The sequence below is a fragment of the Drosophila erecta genome, unplaced genomic scaffold (genome assembly GCF_003286155.1).
Source record: "Drosophila erecta strain 14021-0224.00,06,07 unplaced genomic scaffold, DereRS2 tig00000055-arrow-pilon, whole genome shotgun sequence".
Classification (NCBI taxonomy): Eukaryota; Metazoa; Arthropoda; class Insecta; order Diptera; family Drosophilidae; genus Drosophila; species Drosophila erecta.
In genome coordinates, this window is record NW_020825200.1 from 13,827,307 (window position 1) to 13,850,931 (window position 23,625).

Consider the following 23,625-nt stretch of genomic DNA (forward strand, 5'->3'; position numbering starts at 1 on the left):
CGTGTACATTGCCCGATTTCGGTTACCCTTTTAAGCGGCGACAGGCACTCGAGAAATGCCAAAAATTTTTGACCTACATTCAACGAGAAATTAATACAAACACAGTTATGATACTAAAAAACAAAAAGCCGAGCCGAACAAAAAGGCAAGCAGCGAAAATCTCATTAAATTTCATGCAGCATTCGACGCAGATACAGCGATACAAAATGTTACAAGACAACCGAAGTTATTGAAGCGGCCCATCAATTTTCACTGCCCATCAGGCGGCGAACTTGTTTCGGGCTTACACGCAACGTTGCCAAAAACGACATGGCCAAAACGGCGGTGGAGCAGGAGGATAAGAGCTGGCCACTCAGGACAGCGGGACAGGCAATTTAATTAAAGGCATTTATGCTTTTTACTGCCAGCTGTGGTTGGCTCTTCAGTTTCTGTATTTTACGGGGCATCGCAGGGTAGCAGATTCGATAGAGTTCATATTTCGTGCTCGCCAATGACATGACATTATCGCTGAGGTTTTATAGTAGTTAGTATTCACTTTATAAAGATGTTATGAATAATTGAATATAAATAATACTGTAAAAATGTAATTTAGGTATTTTGACAGCTTTTCTATTTGCCTTAATTAGTCAAAGATACGCTTTCTTTAAAATTTTTTAAGCACACTTACAATAACTGATATCAATGTTATGATTTTCACCCTGGCAAAATCTCAAAAAAAAGTATCACTTTCTTTAAAGGGTATTCCCATGTCGAGGCCGAGCTCCACTTCCTTCCAGTTCACCGGCCACTTCATATTCCAATTGCCCTTTGTCATCGTATCTGCATTGTCCACTGGCCATCTTCACGTTCCTCGCGATGATCACAAGTGCAGAGTTCCGAGCCAGAAACGGGTTTTAATCTGGCCAAAAGGGGGAACGGAGTGGACCACTCAGTGGGCGCTTTTCTGGAACTGTCTTAACTGCCATAAATGATGTTAACGATGCCCTTTGGGTGTTAATTACGAATACGATTTAATCTGGACAATCGGGTGTCATTAAGTGCAGCGCAAATGATCCGCAGCTATGTGCTAATTAAAGCGACAGACCTTGAATAATCGGTAATTTTTTCCATTCCATTCAAAGGGTATAGCAAAAAACGGGTATAAGACGCGTAATAAATGCACATTAATTCAATTAGCCAGTCATAATGTTTTCGTTTTTAACCAAATAAACATGCGAACATAAATACTGAAAAAAGTAGATATGTGGTTCTTGTTTATAGATAAATTTAGATGTCAGCGAGCGACCTTAGAAAAGTTCACAACAAAAATCGCTGACGCCACAAAAAAGGGGAGAGCTTTCCGAAAATGTTCTCAAAATATTTAATGTGCGGCTTTTCTTTCTGCTGACTTTTCCTCCTTCAGTTTCTAGCACTCTTCTCTTTTAAATTTCGGTGTGTTTGCTTGGCGGCGTGGAAATGCCGACGCTTTTGTTTTGTAATTTTCCTTCATTGTTTGGCATTGTTTTCGCTGCCATTGTTTGGTTTTTTTTTTTGGATTGGTGAGAAGTGAGGCGGAAAAGCGTCTGCTATAAAAATTAAACGCCTTTTCGAGCCTTTTGATTGACTGGCAGAAAGTTTTGAAAATGTTGGGCAGGTGTCAACCAAATCTGATAACGCATAAAATCATTTTTGTGACTTTGACATGAATGTATTGTATATGTTATAAGGGAACTGTATAATTTTTATAAAGTGATAAGTTTTATGCAAAAGAAGGAGGAATATAGAAAAAAGCTTAGTTCAAAATGTTAGAGAGAGAGTATTTTCGTGAAAGTTGTATTTAAAAGTTAATAAACATATTTCTTACATAACATATTTGATTTAGTCATTAGAAAAGATATAAGTAAAGATATATCTAAGTACTGCAGCAACCAGTAAGGGAAAAAACATTTAAGTGAAAGTACACTTGGCCACTTGGGCTTGGAGTTCCTTTGCTAATCGGGCAGATCATCTGCTGACTCAATATATTAAGAATTCTGTCAATGTCTAATTCTCAGCCACTCTCGACTTATCGAGCAGATAACGGTCGCTCCCACTGGCCAAGTTAAGTGACTTAAGTGCCGTCAAGCTTGCTTCTTTTTTTATTTAAGCTTTTACGGCGTCGGCTTTACGCTTCTTTTGTTTTTGTTCCAGCCGCCCTTGTTCTCCGGGGCTTTCTTATATGTGTGTTTTTATCTAATCAATAATCGCAAGAAATGTCCGACTAGCAAACGTGTAAAACCGTTGGGGACCACGACAACACAAGGACGTGCTGGGAAAAAAAAAAGAAAAATCAAACACTGAAGCCAAAGAGCAGACAGCATTGACTTCGTTGTGTGTGAAAAACTTTTAAGCAAACAATTGTGGGGCGAGCCTAATAAAATCAACACACACAAGCGTACGTCAGCACACACAGCTTCATCGGCACTTAAGTACAAACACACCCACACACACACACACACTTACAGACGCACACTGGCGCACTCGTGCTGACGATAATGGAATATGGGCGAAATTGATGAAGTTATTTCGCCACCATTGTTGCCGCTTTTCGTAGCATACTTAGCAGCGCAGCCTTGCACCGAAATTCGATCCGCCGAGGCAGAGGCGTTGCCTTAATGGTCCTGGCGACGCTCAGCACACACCGACACGTGCCAATCGCCGGCTGCCAAAGCCTAGCTGTATGCAACCATTTTTCGATCCGTCAGGCACACACACAACCGCTGCGGCCATTTGATGGCTTGCACTTAATGGCATAATGAATTTATGGCGGCTAGCCTAATTATTCCGGCGAGAGCGGGTGGCGAAAAAGATAGAAGAGTGGCAGAGACAACCGCTAAAGCGGCTTATTAAGCGGCGCAAATTTGGGTAACCATGTGAAGCAATAGAATCTTCTTTATAAAATATTAATACTTTATTAAAAATATCTTCGCTTAATTTATATTAATAATAATGATACAAATACATAATATTTGCTAAACGTTTATAAATACAACTGACTGGCAGCGTTCAGAACCGCACAAATGACAAATATGTCAAGCATTCTCTCATTAATTTAAACTAAATATTATCTCATTCATGACATTCATGACAAACATCTCACATGAATAACTTCGGTTGCTTGAGGGCCTATAAATTTACCTCATTTGCATTCATCTCCAATTAGCCGTAAGGCCACACGGCGTATACGTCATTTATGTTGAATATTTGTCACGAGCCCAAAAGATGACTTCTGCTTTGAGCATCAAACTTTCTGCTAACTTTTGATCGTTTAAATTGGCCCCAAATCTCCTACTATTCCCCTGTATTCGGCTGCCAGAAATACAACAACTGTGAAATGATAGCCGTGGATGTGGATAAACCGAAACCGAAAACTTTTTCCTGACAATTTGAAACATTTTGTGAGGTTTTGGGACAAATTCGTATTCATTGCCATTGTGTCTGTGGGGTGTGGTGTGTTTTGGAGGCCGGGAGAAATCATTTCACAATTCAGCGCGCCTAGAACTATGCTACATTGTGTATCTGTGTTATTTTGGTTGCCTGCCAGCCGCAGAGGCCGCAGTAAACACAACGCAGTCATTTGTAGTAGAGCAAAAAGGGTCCTGGAAACTGTCTTTTTACTTGTCGGGTAAATTTATTTAAATTTTTTTCTTTCCCTGTCATGCCGCTCCGCTACCCACTCTTTGTTATTTCTTCATTGACAATTTTTCTGGCAGTTTTCGCAGGCATTTTTTTTTTTACCGATTTTCAGTTGCGGTTTATTTTGAAAGCCCTTTTAATTAGAAAAACTTCGGTTTCCGGGGCCAGCTGTTGTCCTGGGAACTCGGGCAGGTGGAAATCATTGCAGGCGGGTGAGGAAGTCGGGGCATTTGAATTGCTAATCAAGTTGTTGATTCATGAAATGTGACGCAGAACTCCCAACTAAAGAACAACCAAAACAAAAAAAAACGTTCTAAGAAGTTTTTAATGATGCTGCAGGAAAAAGTTTCCATTCAGTAAAAACAGAAGCAAGTGTAATTTGCTTTTAATTAATGCCGACAAAGCAGTTGAGAGTGGCATGGCCAAACTTGGCCGGCGCTTTCTGACCTGACTGCTGGATTGGCCCTCGGCCAATTGGGCCATTTCAACTCGGTTCGAGTGAGGCGATAAACATGCCAAAAGCGTCAAAAGTCGGTGCTGCACAAACTGCTCAGGAAGTTGCCTTGGCGAAGGAATCGAAAGGGGTATAAATCTGGGCTGGTGGCAGTAGCTTCTGGCGTTTGGAAGTTCCTTTTGCCGTTCCGCATTCTCGGAAGCCAAAAAGCTGTGCGAAAATGCTGCATACTTTCCTGGGCTTAGCAAAAGTTTGTTGCACCATGCAAATACCAAGGATTTTCTGAGGGCAAGGGACCAGAAGGCAAGCGGAATTTCCCAGGATATACATAATCATAATTGCAATACCTTGCTCTACAACCGAGTAGAGATATTTCACATTTCTCCTTTTTTGCGTGTAGGAAAGCCCTTGCTGTGATGTTTTGAAAGTGTTAATTGAATATTTGCGTTCATATTTTGCCATTGAAAAATGCGGCTAACAATTATTATTACTTAATTATTACTCATAATTAATTTGAATGTCACTTAGGCGTTAGCCAAAATCCCTTTGAATAGCTTTATTATTTTAAGCAAAATCATTCCCGTTACATGTTACTGCACACATGAAAATATTCCATTATAATCTCCATTTTCCTGAGAACGCAACATTCTAAAGATAGCCAAATTTATAGCCACCCTTGAGTATGCATTTGATGATGTCACTAATTTTATTCAGCCTTCGTGCGTTCCAAAAACTCCAAGTCTATGACCTCATAAATCGCATTTAATTGCGTGAATACCTTAACAAATGAATAGAACCCTCGCCCGACCCCCTAGCAATTTTCCTCCGCTAATAAACTTGATAAATGACAATGGCCGAAAGAAAAACCTCCGGGCGCCATTTTGAATTTCACACCATTACATGTGAGAAAATTGTTCAAACCGTTGTTGCTGCCGGCCCGAAAAGATTTGAGAAATGGCGCATCATTTGGAACGGAACAGGCCAAGTGGTGTCGAGTGCCAGGACTCCCAAAGTGATTCGCCGAATCATCCACAGTGGTGAAGCCACTCGAGGAGGCAAGTGGATGGGCATGTTTATTTACCCAAAAAGTCACAACTTTGTGTGTATGGCAAATACAAATAAGCAAACATCAAAACGGGAATTGCACAAATACAAACGAGTAGGAGTAAAATCGGGAATGAGCAGTAGGCTATCTGGAAAAGCATGTTTCTGTTTATGATGTAAGACATTTAACTACCCCTGTTCAACTCTTTTATAACCGGATCGGAGCGCATTCTTTGAATGTGCACTAAAATGATTTCTGCACTTAAAAACTACCTTATAAACGTCTAAGAAACTTAAAATCAGACGGTAAAAAATTCTACAAAATACCGCATCCAGTAAAATCAAATACATTTACTATAAATAGAAAATATATTCTACAAATTTCGTAAACATACCAATTATGTAACTTAAAAGCCTATTTAATCCAAGTGTTCTCAGTCAGGCAGAAAATACCACTTGTACAAGTTGCATTTTAGAAATACGAGTATATCCTTTCGATTTTCTCAATTTTACGCCATTTCCCGCTTCAGTGGAGCAAATTTGGCCAAGAAAACAACTTTCATACAAACGTATGTACGCCAGCAAAGCAACTTTTATGGCCAAAACAGTTAAGAGACTTTGTTGGGGCTCGTGGCCAAAGTTGGTTGGCCATTTTGGCACTAATCGAAAGTTTCTTTCTTTTCAGATGGCCAAATGAAGTGTTTGCATTTAACGGCCCAGGCAACAATTGTGTCTGGCTGGCATGGGGGTGTGGGGGGTGTAGGGGGTTTAAGGGGTATTATGCAAAACTGTTTCAAAAAGTTTGCACTTCGAAGAGGAGAACCGGAGAATGTGCCACAAAAGCTGCAACAATGACGTCGCCGCCTTGATTTGTTTTGAACCACACTCGGATTCAATGAGTTGCACAAGAACCGAGCAAAACTTCCACACAATCAACGGTGGGTGGTATAAGGTGGGTGGTTCAGTGGTGCAGTGGCTCGGTGGGTGGTGTTCGGGTGGCCACAGCACCAGCTGCAAGTGTAAACAGAATGAGGTCAGTGCTTGTGTTGCATGTTGCTCGGGCATTAGGGTAAACTGTTGATAGACGTTGGACGACGACTAATCACCAACTGCAGAACGGCAGATAGGAATAGATAGGTTTTCTGTTCGAGAGAACGTGGTTCGTATGCAAATGAAGCCACATTAATGGCTTTAAAAGCTGCCCGCCGGACTTTGAGAATAGTTTGTAGTGTACAATATAGTGCAGCATACCCACTGTGCAAATTGCGTACCGGGTTAGTACTTTCAACTTCTTTTTAAAGCAAAAGAAACACCTCTGCAATATGTGTTTAACCTTAAACGTTTAATGCAAAACTGCAGCAGTTTAAAACTTGGCAAAAGGCTCAAGATTTATCGCACCTTATCCGGCGACTTAAACTTTTCCCTACGGACGAGGCAATCCTTCTGCAAACTGACACCCCCATCCCCAGCCCAATGCCTCCTTTCTGCACTGCGTATGCCATAAATAATAAATACGTGGCACATTGCCACCCCAAGTTTAACTTTTCTGCAGTGCGTTCTGAGGTTCCTTTGTGGTTTCGCTAGATGCCAGACACAGCGCCCAGGGCGAGCTCCTCTGAACCTTCCATTTAATTGACAATTGTCTACAGCTGAGCAGGAATAAGGCCATAAAACATTGGCAAAGTCAACAGTGTGAAAAAAAAAGTATCCAAGGAAAAGGAAATGTACGAGAAGAGCCTTGGGAAAAAGTTTTGTGAAACAGGTCCACAGAGCCCACGAACATTTCTATTTGTCGCCCTGCCAAGTACATAAAGCAAAGCTAAAATGTAAGCACAATAAACGCATCTGAAAGCTACTGCTCCCTGCCACGCCCCTTCCGGGCCGCCCTTCTTACGTCCTATTTTGCGCACATATTTTTTGACAATTTATTTATGCGTTTAATAACGACATCATCAGCATGTAAGCGAGCACACGCATAAAGGACTCACTTTTATATATGTACGAACATTTACATGTATGATGTGTCCAGGGGCGGGGCAAGGGGGGTGGCAATAAAAATGTCGCTGATTTGACAATGTTCTTTATGTTCAGAAAGTCGCCCGAAAGGCTTTCAACGCCACAGTTTTTCCCCAGCCGCCTGTGAAAGGTGGCTAACTCATTATGCAGTAATTTAAAATGACTGGGAACTCCGCCGTGGCTGGGAAACAACCTTCGGCTTCCCTTAAAGGGTTAAGCGAATGCTTCCTGTTCCCCCATTAAATATTTAATATTTTTTCATTAGCAAGGAAATCAGTTCTCAGCCTACCGTAAAATCTGCCTTATCATTGTACAGTTAAGCTTTATTTAAATATCGATAAGTCCCATTTGATACATATAACATTACTCGACTTTACTTAAAGAATTACTTGTGAAAATATAAAAAATAAATTTATAATTAAATTTGCATATATATATAGCAGGTAATATTTTTTTAAGTGCCCCTCATTACGATGATTAAAATATTCAATGAATAAGATTTGCAAGTACCCATTATAATATTTCTCCGTCCAGTACTCGTACCTGCTCGCTTAGTCAGTTCAATCCATTCAACAATGCTCATGAAAATGTATTATTGATTAGGAGGATAAACTCCCTATCTGAAATACACAATTCGTGCCTCAAAGAAGCCGAAAGCCAATTGTTGCATGAAGTTCCGCATGGTTGATTGCCAATCTGTGGCAATTATTTTATGCCGGGAATAAGCCAACTCCTCTATTATCGTTTTGGCATTGTTTATGCGTCAATGGGAAAACGAGTAAACAAACATGGCTATAAATAAGCGGCTAATAAGGATAATTGCCTGCTTTACAAATTGTCGCAAAGTAGGGAGACGGGGTGGAAAAGGAGGAAAAGGACTCGAGATAGCGATACGAAACCCCAAGCACACAGATAAGGAGAAGCACATCTACAAGTCAAAATAGTAATAAATTGCTAAAGAAAATTGCGTGGCATGGTGGGGAAAAAGCCCAGTCGCGAAACCGAAACATATGGACAAGGATGCCAAGGAGGTCCTTTGAATTTTATGTGTGTGCAAAAAGCGCGGGGCGAAGTGGGGTAACCGAGGACAGACATCCTTATTTATGGTCGTGCGGTGCGGCAAATTAATAATGCGACTTTTCTCATTTGTTTGCCGTTTCGTCTCTGGCTTTCGTCCTTCTATGTAAATGGGAATTTGTGGCAGGAACTGCATTTAACCCACAGCTGGGCGTCCTGTGTGCTCTTGTGTGTGTGCATGCGTGTGTGTATATAATAACAAAAAACAAAAGCAATTTGCAATGTAAATGCTGACGATAATGTGGTTCCCGAAGCCAATAATGACGATGATGAGGTGGACAAAGTCAAGTCAGCCTGGCTGGCTTCCTCTTTCACATTTGGCCTCATGTGGCACCCAAGTTGCCTTTTTCCTCTGCCCCAAAATGCTAATGAGCCGAGTCAAGGAATTCCCACTCTATCTCTCCTCACTGTGTACATTTCCCATGACTTTTCCTCAAAGTGTCGCCCCTTCGGGCAGTTGAACAATTTATTGCACGCTTCCTGCCGCTCGGCTTGCTGTTCCTGCTCCCCTTCAATTACATGCAATTCCTTCTGGCTTTTTATGGCATCCTGCATCGATCCGTCGCAGAATGTCGTGTGTGATTAACGGGTGCAATTCGCCGGGCACTTCGTCCTTCGTCCTGACAGGCCGACATCCTCCTCGTCTGCAGGCCTGCCGTCCTGCGCAACATTCTTGGCCCCAAACTATCGCACTTTAACTCATCTTTTATTTACACCACTGCCGAGACAAACCCGCCACGGCGACGCATTGGCGCCTACCCCCAAACATCGGGCAAAATTACAGCAACAAACAACAGGAACGGGTCGTGTCAAGGGGCAGCAGCAACAACTACACCAAATTACAACAATTAAAACAGGGGAAACCGTAGCGAAGGCCCAAGTATATACATACATACACTCGTTTATATGCGCAAATGACAAGGACGACAATGCAGCTCCATTTAATATACACTGATCAAAAGCAGGGGCTTTTTGCCATTCCCAATTTAGTTAGGCTACTGAAGAAAATGCGATGAATCTGGATGGATTTTGAAATGTGGAACATGGCTTACATGCAATCACTGAAGGTTACAATATTGGTTCAAGCTTCAGCAATTAAAGCACAAATTTATTGTTTGAACAGAAGCATAGAACCACATGCACTGAAGTGCACAAAGCACAAAGTGCATTCAGTAAAGAACGTTTTCTAAAATTGCCAATTTTAATTGGCTGTCCTGGAAAGTGCAAAGCATTATTCATAGAAGACTCCTGTTGGTTTTGCGTTATTGTGTACGACTTTCCATGCGGCTTTTCCTTTTCCCTACGCTCTTCCATCTGAATTGTGTATGCGCTTTTAATTATTGCCATGAGATGGTATTGTCGCTTCACTTTTATTATTCTCCTGTTATTTGCAATGTTTTCCTTCGGACATCAGCCCTCATGAGAGACACGCCCCGCCTTAAGTTGGCTTCAACGCCCACATTAACCACATTGCTACATTGAGTCCTGGCAAGTGACAGCTTTTAATTAAATAATTGACTATGTTCCGGGCATCTTGTGCGTGTTGTTGCCCAGTTGTTTGGCTCTCATCCAGCTTTCATCTGTCAGATCAGTGAGACAAAAAGGCCAGCTAACAAGATGTGGATGTGGAGTTCGCCAGATAGACGTGTTTATGATGCTGGCTAGAACGGCTGACAGACGCGAGTTCATTGAAACTTTTCGACTGTTGGCTGACTTTTGTGGCCCATCAGAGGAACATATAAGCAGATATATATAATAAACGGCATTAGTTATGCGGGTCGCTAAACTTTGCTCCCAAAAAACCAATAATAAATGTGGGCGGAGCTAGATAAATGGCCAAGAACCTCGCTTTCGTTCAAGCACTGGCCAATGAGTATAAATTTTAAATTTATTCCACAAAAGGAGTTCTCTGAACTCGATATGTCTCCTTTCTGTGCGGTTGTCCAACCCCTCAGACCGCACAGATAAGACGGATTTCGCAATTTATGATGCCGCAAGCGAAAATTGCAACGCAAAATGCTCTCCACGCGGTCGTAATATCTTTCTGTTCGTTGCCCAGAGCATTGGCATTGATTTCGGGCGAAAATCTTTCGTTAATTGAGTCGTAAATGCGGTGTTATTGATACCTCATTAGGCAGGCTGATAAACGCGGCGTATGCGCAATATTCCAGCCCCTTAAAGGGACTTTAAGCTGAGTGTTTTGGGCCTGATTATGTAAGTCCTGTCAGCTGCTCCTGACATTTGCCTCTCGATTTTGCACCACTCATTCGAGTGGACGCCCTGTGGCAGCCACAGAAACAGCAGCAACAATAAAGTCGACCACAAAGCAAGAGGACAAGGGACAAAAAGGCAGGCAATTGGGTTTCCGTTCAATGCGGGCATTCTCGAGCAACAACAAAAACCATTTTATGTGTGTACATAAAAGCTTAATTAAAATTTTATGATTATCATTTGGAATTCATCTGCTTACCTTGCAGGGGTTAGAGCTTAATAAGAGAAAACAATCCCGAAACACTTATGTTTTGTTTGCTAATTAAAGTCGGTACAACCGCAAAGTACTTGTTTTTTACTCAACATTATCATAACATGCTAAATGTGCCAATATAACGTTAAAGTAACTTTATTACTGCATTACACATTTCATTCAACCACAAAAGATGTCTGATTGAAGTTATGGGTCTGCACAACCGTAGTTAGACAAATTGGGCTTTAATTACAACCAGACTTAAAAATATTAATTAAATGTGAAATACTCAGTTTGGATGAAATAGCTGCGCGCTTATTAAATGAAAGCTCCCATTGGACCCATTTGTTTACGTTTTAATTAGGTGGCTAATGATGATGAAAGCCCCCTTTTCACATTCAGCAAATAATCCTTCTTCTGCGGCAACGACCTGCAACATTCCCAAAAGACGGCACGTATTTCAAGTGTCTTTTTAGCCAAGTTAAGTGGAAAGAAGCGCTTGAGCCACGTGCCAAAAGTAGAAAGGGTTTCCACCATCGTTCCCCCACGACCGTGTGTTTCCTTAAAAGTGCCGCCATTCCGCTTTATTTGGTAAACGTGACTTCAAAATATATATGTATAGTAATGGGTTTGAAATCAGAATAAATACAAATAACTTCGTGCGGACCACACATCAAGCTCCGTAACGATTTTAAAGAATTTAAGCGATGACATTGCTGTTGTGTTAAAACAAATGGTTTTCGGAAGCATAAACAATAATAAAACGGCGAACACGCATAAAGAGAGAACCGAGGCCATGTGGCATTGATGGATTTTTGATAAATGGACGAGCGTTATGACAAATATGCAAAAAAGAATCCAACGTCAACTGAGCAACCAAAGAGCCATGCGAAAGGCGATAAAATCCGAATCAAATAACGCCAAACAATGTCAGTCAAAACAAGTGGAGTGGCGGGGCGATTGAGAGGACAGGCAGCCGTCGAGTGAGCCAAATAATTGACAGTAGCATCAGGAAAAAGTTCAATTAGGGTGGTGGCTTTGTACACTGCAAAAAAGGAAAAATAGACAGCCATGCTTTTTTGGCACAGCAAAATGGCATGAAAAATACAGTGAGCCAACTGAAAATCAACAGCGTTGTCATCAGAAATATCCATTATTGCCAGATAAGAATTCATAACGAAATCCGATTATGTGTTTTTGGCACACCACTTCAATATGAAGGCAATACATATATTTGAATTGAAATAAATATGAAACATTTTTTTGTTTGGTAAACCTTCATTTTGTATTCCCAAGTGTAATTCCACTTTAATTGCATTACTTTGAATGCACGTCGAGTGCACAACGCTGCGTATGCGTAATATCAGCGACTTTCTATTGTTTTGCCCGATTTCACTTTCCCTATTTCATTTTCATTCAAACTTAATTTCAAACAGAAAGACATCATAAAAGTCCATTGCAAGAGGACATTGTGAGTTCAAGTGAATTTCAATAGTGAAAAATGAATATAAAATGTAATTCAAACACGTATTCAACTGGCAAACGTCGACAAGGCAAATTGTATCCCACGGTTTCGTAAAATGCATTTCGAGTCGTAAATTAATTCCACCGATATACGTAGAGCGTGCTAATCCAAATCGTGAAAAATGGGCGATACTTTGGACGAGACGCCGCCCACGCGACGCGACAAGCCACAAACATTGAACATTGGCCAGGAGGAGCAGGCATCCGATCCCGCATCCGCCAACACCAGCTCCTCCGCGTCCTCAATCACCATTCCCGCTGCCCGCGTACCGCGCCACCGATTGCGTCACTCGGATCGGGATCGGGATCGGGATCAGAAACGTGATCACTCGAGCGACGGTCTGGTCTCGAGTGGCGAACTGCGGGACGAGTTCGTGGGCATCGATGCCCAGCCGCGCCGCGAGAGTCTGAATAGCTGCGAGGTGGGCAGTCCGGGAGCCATGTCCTCCAGTCTCGGCAAGGCGGGACGGCTCAACAGCTCCAGGTACCCGTCCGGTGGCGCTGGTGCCATCGGCCTGAGTGTCATGGGCAACCTGGTGGGCACCACCACCCGCAAGTGCGTCCTCACGCTGGACGGGTACTCCTATGTCATAGGTAAGTGGCTGCTAGTCGGATTTAATGCAATTCAGAGCTCCCCTTTTATTAAGTACGCACAATGAAAGGTCGAGCAAGGGAACCTTTGCTCGATGGAAGGATAAAAGAGAACTTGGTTGGTGGTATCGGCTTGGAAAGCGCGACGAGACCGAAATGAAAAATACTATTAAACATTAAGAAACAAACCGCCAACTAACGTTGAACAACTTTCGAAATACTATAGACTTACCATAAGCTTTACACAAAGTTGCAAGGAAAATTATTTTCTTAAAACCCACAACCACTGTGCGGAAGGAGTCACCTTGGTACTGGTTTCCTTTGTTTCCAAGCTTTGACCGGACCTGCCCTGAACTCCGTGCACAATAAGCAGCACAAAAGTGTAAGGACCCTCAAGGATCTAGTTTAAATTTCGTGCCACTCGTTTTTCCTCTTGAAACTCATAAAATAATACGTGTATGCGGGTGTGCAGCTTATTTTTCTATCATTTCATTGCAGGTAAGTCAATTCAAATGGCAACAAAATGAGCTCCGCAAAAACCTAGCAGATTGGGGGTAATTCTCAGCAGGAAAGGTACGTTCGTGGCTCGGTGCAGCATTAAATTGAAAATGAAATTGAATTTCCAACGAGCTGGGATATTATAAAAGTTATCTCTTCGCCTCACTCCCAACATGGCACCCATCTTCCGGGTAGCAACAATTCATTTAGGATTCCTGTTGGTTGTAGCCCGGTTGAGGTAACAATTTATGAGAAACTTTTTATGCCTTCTGCATATGCCACGCAGTTTTCCTGGCCACCACAGCTTAGATTCCCAGCCAGTGGCGTACACACGGTGGGTAAAATTTTAAAGCAGGCTGCCAGGCAAACAAGGCTCGGTCCCCGATCCATTTTGAGTGGCAGCCGTTCTGGCCAACCTGGATAGCCACCTTCTCTGGGCCAAATGTACGATGTATTTCCGTTTCCTCCGCGTGCCCCTTTCAACTTGGCTTACATGGTGGCCAGCCAGTTGTGTTTCGGCTAATAAACTGCCCGGGACGGGAGCGCAGTGTAAGCTCAAAGGGGTGGCTTCCATTTGTGTGTCCATTTGAGATTAAAATTCATGAATTGTATTTCGGAGTAAACGAATTCACCCGGCACCGATGGACTGCATCAGATATTCAGCAAACTACGCATGCAATTTCGGATTTTCATGCCAACCGATGGAAGAAATGAAAAATGATTTCTCGTTGGTCGCAAAAAGCATTAGATAGATGCTAGTTTAATTTGATCTTGAATAAACAAAACCCTTGCAATAATCATTGATGTTAATTTTCGATTTTTCTATTTATATTATACATGGTTATAATTGCCCAGTTTCACAATTAAAGAGCATTTCTGTACTTACCTAATATAATTCCTAGACATAAATAAATACCTTTTAATTTTTACCTTTTTCCCGAAAGCTTTAATCCTTGAATTCACTTAAATCGCTTATCTCTTTAAGTCCTTTGTGTCTTTTAGCAGAAATAGTCGGCCAAAATTAAGCATTTGCCCATAATACGATTGCCAATTCTTTTAGCCCAAGGTCAGGTTTGTGCCACACGGCCCCTGAATGAGCCTTCGAATGTCCTGGCATGTCCTGGCATGTCCTGGGGTGGCTCGTTTACCCGGTCACGTAGCGGCCACAAATCGTGTGGCGATTTTGAGACAAAGCCGGGCCACGTGGAGTTTGAACCTCACCAGTCCCAAAAGCCACGCCCCCCGATGCCGATGCCGATTCCCATTCCGATTCCGAACCCGAGAACGGAGCCTTCTCTTTGTGCCTTTTTAGCCAAGTCGCTTGGCGGCCGCCTGTCCTTTTGGCTTTCAATTTATGGGCGCTGCAATATTTCGCAAATATCCGTAGCATATCCTGCGGCGACAGCGCAGACAGCATTGCAATAAATAGTCAGGAGTTTGCCAGCGTGTATGTACGAGTATGTGTGTGATTGGGTGAGTGTTTGACTGGAAGTGTCCTTCAATTGACATATTACACTTGTTGTTGGCCTGGTCGCTTGGTCGCGGCTGTTTTGTCTTTCGCCCTTTTACTGGTTATTGCCGTCGATTTGTTTGGCCCCTTTTCTGGAGGGGGCGTGTCTGACAGGGCGGAGATGGATGTTTCTGTGGACGGGATTTGTACGGTTCTCGTCTGGCTGAGGCACCGCTTGGCTGATCAAGCATTTGGCCAACAAGCTCGAGCCATAGGCAGCAGTCTAATTGATGTGCCGGCGAACAGCAGATGGTTCCACTCCCTATTTTTAGGAATTTTCTTTACCCGAAAAACCCTGCCCTTGTGATGAAAAGGGTTAAGTGGCTCATTTAGTTTGCGGCTCATTGGTTAATTTCAGAAATTGCCTTTTATGTAATTAAATGAAACAAGGAAAGAGGGAGCAAGAAAGGAACGCAAATGAAGATCAATTAGGATGACTTTGAGTTATGTCAGAAAATGATTAAAATAAATAAACGGGATTCAGATTTTGAGTTGTACCTTAAATTAATGGAAGCCTATTTATTTTCCTATCCAATTTTTATGATCATTTTTCAAGCTGAACTGGGCTTCAGTTTTCAGTTTTAGAATAAATGCCCAAACGATGTGATTAATAACATTTTCCGATTCCGAAATGTTTTAAATCATAGATTACGTAAATAATTCAAATATATTTCTTACAACTTAAGCAAGTTAACTTTGTCCAATAATGTTGGCGTAATCCAGTGATGTTTATGGACGGAAAGGAGAAGGAAAACTTTTTCGAAAGAACCACTTTCAAATAATTTAGCCCCATTTTGGGCAAGGATCCCAGAACTTAACTTCCAATCGTGAGTTATCAGAATCCGTGGCATTCTCTCAGGCGTGGCAATGGAGCCGCACATAACTGACAGAGCTGCGTAGTACGGCTTTTCTGGCCAAAAGCGGCGAGGAAATTTAATCAAATTTGCATAAATTCCGCTTGAACACAAAACGCTCAAAAATTCCCCGAATGCTAAGGAATGCGACAAAGGCAAAGAAAGACAGGCAACACATACATATACATATATACGAACATAAAGTTTTATTGTCATGTAAAGGGGCTTCATTGAATTTTCCTTGGCCAAAGCATACTTTAAAGGATAATGTATGCAACTCGCTCTGTGCTTTTTGCGCTCCCCTTTTCTGTTCTTTTCTTTTCTTTTACGGCAATGGCCTCTCAATTGGCAATCAATTTGGCTTGGTCTCTGTGGGACAACTTTTTCTTTCAAGTGTCAGCGACAGCCATAACAATAAAAGAGAAAAAGGCTTAAAATCAATTTTCGTTAAACCCTTCGCCAAAGCACACAGACAAAGGCACAGACATAAAAATGATTACCAATGGCCCGAGCTCGGAAAATTTTTTAATTAAAAGCAGTTAAAATCGGCGCCAACGACTGTCTGCAAAATGTATGTATACGACTATGGCCAAAAGTGCTGCAGAAAAAAATCATAAAAAAGCGAACTCCAAAATGTCTGCTGCCAAGTGCAGAAACACGCGCGCCGAAATGTTGGTGAAAATGTGTCGTAAAGGATGCCCACAAGGCTCTCCCTGCTGCAACCAAGGTGCACAGCCTCCTGTCAGAGCTTTCCCCTTGCCAGTCTGCTACAATTTGGCTAACTGGCACAAAGGCCAACACACACACACATCGCTTAGCCAAACAGTGTGTCTGAGTATGAGTACGTGCCGCTTGTTTGCTTGTGCCTCCTCGAATGTCAGAGAACAAAGGCCAGACAACGCAGCGCCGTTGTCCTGGCAATTCGACAAGGTGTTCATGTCATAATTTGAAGCTGAATTTCGCCAGATTTTTGGACCATTTTCCAGTTAGACGCTGTAAAGTTTGTGCAGCGCAAATGTTTCAGTGAGCAAACTTAAATGTAATTTAAACTTTTTAAGTACTACTCAGCATGCTGCAAATTCTAGGCGCTAGATAACTTTTTGAAGGTTTTAACTTTCTCCCTTTGATTGAAGTTATAGGCTCAAAGTTACAAAAGCAACTTTACAAAGTTGTTTGCTAAGGACAAGATGTTTAGTATTATAAAACCACATACTTGGGCTGATATGATAATGTGTACAGCTTATGCGCATTTCGAATCTCGGAACACATTTCCTGCTAAATCCGAGTACCAGCTTCCCCGTTAATCGCTCACTCGTGGAGGTCCTTCTTGTCCCAGCCAGCTTTTCGCTCTGGTTAATTTGCAGGCACTTTGCTGTAATTTCATTGGCATATCCGGTTCCTGCTGTAGCCGCTTCCTTTGCCAGGGCATCTGTCATTGGCCCAACTAGTCAGCTTCGGAGGATGTCTTCTGTTTGAAGGCATCAATGCGTTAAATTCGCAGTGACGGCTGTCCTTGCAGAACGCGAAACTATTTGAAAGCGGCAACAAATTGAATAGTAACAAGCCCACACTTTCCCATTCACCGCTGAGCTCGCTCACTTCAAATTCCTCCGGGCCAGGATAATTTATCAAGTTTGTTAGTGCGCGAGTGCAGCTGGAGACAAAAAAGAAGTGCTTCCTTCTCGGCGTACGGATTTGTAAAGTGATAGAGGGATGCAGTTTCCGTCAGAGGATAACACTTACATTTATTTGCTTTTTGCCTTTGCAGAGTGTCAAACGCTTAGCAGGAAGATAAGTGCCTTTGCCAGGCAAATCTCAAATATTTAATAGGGCATTAGGATGAGTCAAACGAAAATGAGCGTTCTGCTGGTTAAATAATGTTCTTAATGTGTACATTGTAGGTTAAACAACGAATAAGGTATTTCCAATTTATTAAAATCGTTATTGTACTCACAAGCTCATTTAAATTTATTGACTTTATCAAGGACTATAATTTTTAACAATATGAGATTTATCCGAATCAAGCCAGTCACTTGGAAATCAGTTCCGCATTGTATCCCAATCAAAAAGAAAAACCCATCTATCACCGCTTTTCCCCCGAACTTTTCTCGCCACTACGCAGATCCACTGTTAGAGGAAATTAAATTTGCAAATCCCATCGGCCACATTCAGAAGTCGTTAATCCTGGCCAACTGTTAATGACATTTAAGCTGATGTTCGATTCATTAATTAATCAATCAATCAATCAGCACATACACACAGAAATTGCCTGGGGAATCATTTTGCCTAAAATCAATCAAAACCGATGCTGATTGAAATTTACTTTGGTCCATTTGTGACGCCACAAGTTGTAGACCAACAGTCCGACCAAAACCACATTGGCCGACTTGGTGAGCTGCCTAACCAAGTTGCGACGTTGTTGGCTAAATACGGAAGCGCAATCATTATCACCAGTATGAAAAGTTGTCTAAAACAGCCATCTCGGTTGGCGGAACTCACCTCATTATAGTCAAGCTGCGCTCTCTTAAAACAATTCCGCCTCCAGGGGGCAGATTAAATCCAGAGTCCTCGGCCAAAATGCTGTCGCTGGATTATTCAAATAGTTTATATTTAATACCTTCGCTGATTTCGAAATAGACTGGGTGGAGAGGGGAACGAGATGAAACGCAGCGGGGCATATAGACATCAAAATATATATACTCTTAATCCGATCAGAGATCCGGTTCAACGTGGCGTATGGGCAATGAAATGTTTAAACTTGTGTGAATCGGTTAAGCCTCGAGCAATTTTTAATTTACGTTTGTTGAACTGAATGTGGACTTATCGTTTAAACCCCTTAAGGTTTTACTGAAAATGGCTAGGATTTAAGCTTTGAGAATTGCAAGACTTTGAAAATTTAAACGCTTTGCTGTTCAAATAATTGAACAGGATGTTATATTTCTGGTGTTCTTATTTTGCAGCTAACAGAAAACTAGTGCAGTGAAATGGGTGGGATTTTCACATTTTCGTAATTTTCCGGCCATTTCCAACTATTAACTTCTAATCCAAACAACTTCCATTTGCTGGGAAAATATTTGTACAAGCATGGAGCAATCAAAAGTTTCCAACAAGTTTGCCATAGTTGCCACTCACAAGTATTAAATTCAGTTATTAAAGGACATTTAAAAACTTTTGCATGTGGTATTCTGTTTTGTGCCGCCCTTGCGACATTTCCGAAAGGCTGGGAGGATTCTGCACCAGTTCCATAAATCTTTTTCTGCTTCATGGGTGTGTTCTTCCTCCATACATGAAAAATTACAGTGGCCAAGCGAGAATGAAACACCAACATCAACCGCGGCCAAGTTCTGGGCAAGTTGCCAGGAACAGGCGACGTTGTGGCCACTTTTTCCGGACAGGATCCGCCCCCATTACCACTGGACAGCGTTCAATTGAATCGAGTCAAACGAAAAAATGCACCATCGCTATGGTCATTAATTTTGCCCCATTATGTATTCAATCGCGTGACATTTTGAACGGAAATGCAATTAAAGAGCAAAGCCGCCATCAGCTGGTAACTCCTCTAATCCCATTCCCGGCTAGACCAGCCGACAGACGATGCCCTCCCGGGCGGCCAGGAGCAATGCACTTGCGGCGATGGGTTGACTGCAGCGGGAATACAGAAAGAAATCGGTATAAGGGACATTGAGAAGTGAGGGGTCTTTAATTTAAAACTGAACATACAATTCCAAACCAGATTTAAGACTTTTTTGGAGCTTGTTGTTGACGGTGTAAAGCGGGAAATGAATGACCACAATTCAAAGGGACCACAAACTTACCCGGGCTGATACTTGGAATCCACTCCGGAAACTTCAACAACCAGTTTCTTGGGCTGGCTAAGAAACTCTGAGAGATCCACCAACTGCTCCTTGTCGCTGACATTTATCACGATAATTATGGACTCAAAATTGGGATAGCTCCTAAGCAGAATCGTTTCCAATTAATCAGCCTCAGACTCATAAGAACAGATTTCGTTCACCTACCGCTTGAAGGCAAACACCCAACGAGAAAGGGGTTCAATGTTGAAACGACCCACACGCATAATCGCCGACTTTCGCAGCTCAAGTAGGTCCTTGTAGACCAAGTAGTGGCTCCTGTTAGCCGCCTTCTGGGCCTCCAGGTTGAGTTGCAGGTAGTTCGGGTGGACAGGCAGCCAGGTTTTAGCGGCAGTGGAGAAACCTGTGCGAATTAGTTACTCAGACATATTTCAATTTTAATAATAATAGTAATGGCTCACCGGCATTTTTCTCGCTACTCCACTGGAACGGGGTTCGCACCGGGTCCCGGGAGACCTCCTTGTACAGGTCTTCTCCAACATTTCTGGCCGGTGGATCCACCGTGTCCTCCCAGCGTAGCTCGCGGTAGTCCACCATGCCGAGTTCCTCGCCCTGAAAAGTCGATGGATAAAGCCAAAGGACCACAAGCAACCGACCAACTCAGCAGCAAAATCTCACATTGTAAGTGACGGCGACACCGGGCAGGGTGAGCAGCAGCATGTTCATGGCATCCACGCTGGCTGGACCGAATCGAGAGGCGACCCGGGGGTTGTCGTGGTTGCCCATGACCCAGTTGGCTGCGTGCCCGCGCGGCATGTAGATCAGCCACTTCTCCACGTTGTAGACATAGTCACGCGCATCCGAGTCGCCTTTGACATCCGTGATAAAGTGAAAGTTGAAGGGCAGATGGGAGCCCCGAACACCGTTGGAATCCTCGTAGTAGTCCGCCAGCTGGGTGAGTCCTGCGTATGCCTCCGTCATCATGATGCGTGTGGGTCTTTCGGGGTGCTTGGCACTAAAGTCGTTCAGCAGCTGCCTCCAGTGATGAATCATCTCCAGGACTTCTGGCAGATCCCTGGAGTAGATGTGCTTGGTGTAGTCATAGGAGAGTGAATCCGCTGTTTTGCCACTCAGCGGCTCATCTTTCAGAGATTCATCCTCGAATAGGTGATTCACTGCATCGATGCGGAAACCGGCTACGCCCTTGTTCAGCCAGAAAAGCAACACATCATCCATGGCCTGAACCACTTTGGGATTACGATAGTTCAAGTCCGGCTGCTCCTTGGTGAACTGGTGAAGGTAATACTGCTCGCGACCTTCGTGCCACTCCCAGGCGGATCCGTAGAAGACCGATGGCCAGTTGTTGGGTGGCACTCGAGTGCCATTCTCCTGGAGGATGCCATCGTGCCACACATAGAAATCCTCGTAACCCGGCTCCTTGGCCACAGACTTCTTGAACCACTCATGCTGATCCGAACTGTGATTCGGGACAAAGTCCAGAATAACCTTGATGCCCAGCTCGAAGGCCGTGTCGATTAGCTCCTCGAAATCCTGCATAGTGCCATACTCCGGCTGAATGGCCTTGTAATCCGATATATCATAGCCGAAGTCAACCATGGGCGACTGAAAAATGGGACTCAGCCAGGTGGCCGTGATGCCAGTGTCCGCCAAGTAGTGCAACTTCGAGGTGATTCCCTTCAGATCGCCGATGCCATCGCCGTTGCTGTCCTTGAAGGACCTCGGGTAGATCTGATAGAACACCGTGTGCTGCCACCAGTCGATAAAGTCCTCCGTGTCGCTCTTCATCAGACCGGCCATTGTGGAGCCCGAGTTCAGCAGACTAAAAAGAAGGATTTGGATGAGTGGAGCGCGCATTTCGGCGAAATATTCTGTTCGATGTGCTCGAGAGTTGGCAGTGCGACATGCACTTTTAAAGCGATTCTACCATGTAATTAAAACATTTTTTGCATTAATCTTTATATAATTATAAACAGTCGTATTAATGCTATTATTTGTTGGGAGATTTTTATCAGCTGTAATCAAAACAAATTGCGGTGCAAATTAAATGAGTAAACAAAATTGTTTTTCCCAATTGTACGGCACACTGCACTTGACAAGCCAATCGGTGGAAAAACGATGTGCTTTTTATAGACATTTCGCCGTCTGATCTACACCAAAATCACTATGCTCACCTCAAGGAAATCAAAATAAACTAAACACAATTATATTTCTCGATTCCGCGATTTTAGCATCTGCCGGCGATCAACTCAAAGCTTTTGTGGAAGTGGATCGAAAGTGGCAGCTGATCGAAAGCTTTGGATCCACGGGCAATTTCATGATCATGATGTACAGAACTTTCAGGTGGCGCAGAAACAGTTTTCAGATACTGTTTTTTCACACCATAACAAGCCAAAAGCCGGTTATAAATTAATAATTTAACTGGTTATACAAAAAATAATTATTTGAGCTATGTATATTTATACCCGTTACTATAAGTGTTATATAATGGCATACCTATAAATGTTTTCGGCGCAATTCCCTACAAATACGCATTCAAATTTAAAAATCTTTTTTTTTTTTTAATTTTTTGATGTATGATGCTGTAGAAAGAAATGTCCCAAGGCTGAAGTTCTAAGCTCCATAACTCAACGTATCTTAATCGGATTTTGAAGTGACATACCTTTAAATGTTTCTGGCGCAATCCTCTAAAAATCTGCATTCAAATTTAGAAATTCATAATATTAACATTTTTTTGTAATTTTTTTGATGTTATGATGTTGTAGAAACTGACAAAAATTAAGAAATGTCCTAATGCTGAAATTCTAAACTCCATAACTCCCCTTATCTCAATCGGATTTTGAAGTGGCATACCTCTAAATGTTTCTGGCGCAATTCTCTAATAAATTGCATTCAAATTTAGAAATTTATTTTTTTAAATATTTTTTTTAATTTTTTGATGGATGATGTTATAGAAATTGAAAAAAATGTATAAATGTCCCAAGGCTGAAGTTGAAAACTCCATAACTCAACTTATCTTAATCGGATTTTGAAGTGGCATACCTTTAAATATTTCTGGCGCAATCCTCTAATAAACTGCATTCAAATTTAGAAATTTATTTTTTTTAATTTTTTTTTTATTTTTTGATGGATGATGTTATAGAAATTCAAAAAAATGTATAAATGTCCCAAGGCTGAAGTTGAAAACTCCATAACTCAACTTATCTTAATCGGATTTTGAAGTGGCATACCTTTAAATATTTCTGGCGCAATCCTCTAATAAACTGCATTCAAATTTAGAAATTTATTTTTTTTAATTTTTTTTTTATTTTTTTGATGTATGATATTGTAGAAATTCAAAAAAATTAAGAAATGTCCCAAAGTTGAAGTTCTAAACTCCATAACTCAACTTATCTTAATCGGATTTTAAAGTGGCATACCTCTAAATGTTTCTGGCGCAATTCTCTAATAAACTGCATTCAAATTTAGAAATTTATTTTTTTAAATATTTTTTTTAATATTTTGATGGATGATGTTATAGAAATTCAAAAAAATGTATAAATGTCCCAAGGCTGAAGTTGAAAACTCCATAACTAAACTTATCTTAATCGGATTTTGAAGTGGAATACCTCTAAATAATTGTGGCGCAATTCTCTAAAAATCTGCATTCAAATTTAGAAATTTATTTTTTTTTTTAAATTTTTGTCATTTTTCTGGTGATTGATGTTGTAGAAATTCAAAAAATGAAAACATGATCCAAGGCTGAAGTTCTATACTCCATAACTCAACTTATCTTAATCGGATTTGGAAGTGGCATACTTCTAAATAATTCTGGCGCAATTCTCTAAAAATCTGCATTCAAATTAAGAAAATTTTTTTTTTTAATTTTTTTGTCATTTTTTCTGATGTATGATGTAGAAATTCCAAAAAATTAAAAAATGTCCCAAGGCTGAAGTTCTATACTCCATAACTCAACTTATCTTAATCGGATTTTGAAGTGGCATACCTCTAAATAATTGTGGCGCAATTCTCTAAAAATCTGCATTCAAATTTAGAAATTTATTTTTTTTTTAAATTTTTGTCATTTTTCTGGTGATTGATGTTGTAGAAATTCAAAAAATGAAAACATG

General features: G+C 41.7%; 3 protein-coding genes across 6 annotated transcripts in view; 1 reads left to right on the plus strand and 2 right to left on the minus strand.

Annotated features, from left to right (window-relative positions):
• LOC6542743 (calcium/calmodulin-dependent 3',5'-cyclic nucleotide phosphodiesterase 1) overlaps nt 1-23,625 on the plus strand; it is a 116,451-nt gene that overhangs the window by 54,197 nt on the left and 38,629 nt on the right. For 2 of the 3 annotated variants that reach the window (XM_015158963.2, XM_026978967.1), the window contains exon 2: nt 12,146-12,827. The exons of the other annotated variant lie outside the window; for it this stretch is intronic. In XM_015158963.2, coding sequence (XP_015014449.1) covers nt 12,356-12,827 — 472 coding nt within the window. In that variant the 5' untranslated portion in view covers nt 12,146-12,355. The remainder of the gene's footprint in view (nt 1-12,145; nt 12,828-23,625) is intronic. 3 annotated transcript variants of the gene reach the window in all.
• Nucleotides 17,644-18,267, minus strand: LOC26526349. Its single transcript, XM_015160009.2, has 2 exons — nt 18,186-18,267; nt 17,644-18,109 (listed from the first exon to the last, which is right to left on the minus strand). The coding sequence occupies exons 1-2, from the start codon at nt 18,188-18,190 to the stop codon at nt 17,983-17,985; spliced, it is 132 nt and encodes a 43-aa protein (XP_015015495.1). The 5' UTR covers nt 18,191-18,267; the 3' UTR covers nt 17,644-17,982.
• LOC6542704 (maltase 2) lies at nt 19,149-21,792 on the minus strand. Of its 2 annotated transcripts, XM_026978968.1 has the most exons (6): nt 21,691-21,792; nt 20,177-21,338; nt 19,960-20,110; nt 19,706-19,901; nt 19,502-19,642; nt 19,149-19,328 (listed from the first exon to the last, which is right to left on the minus strand). In XM_026978968.1, exons 2-6 carry the CDS (start codon nt 21,314-21,316, stop codon nt 19,262-19,264), a joined length of 1,695 nt encoding a protein of 564 aa, XP_026834769.1. In that variant the 5' UTR covers nt 21,317-21,338; nt 21,691-21,792; the 3' UTR covers nt 19,149-19,261. The 2 variants fall into 2 exon arrangements, with proteins under 2 accessions (XP_026834769.1, XP_001969804.1); XM_001969768.3 differs by lacking the exon at nt 21,691-21,792 and having other exon boundaries at nt 20,177-21,415.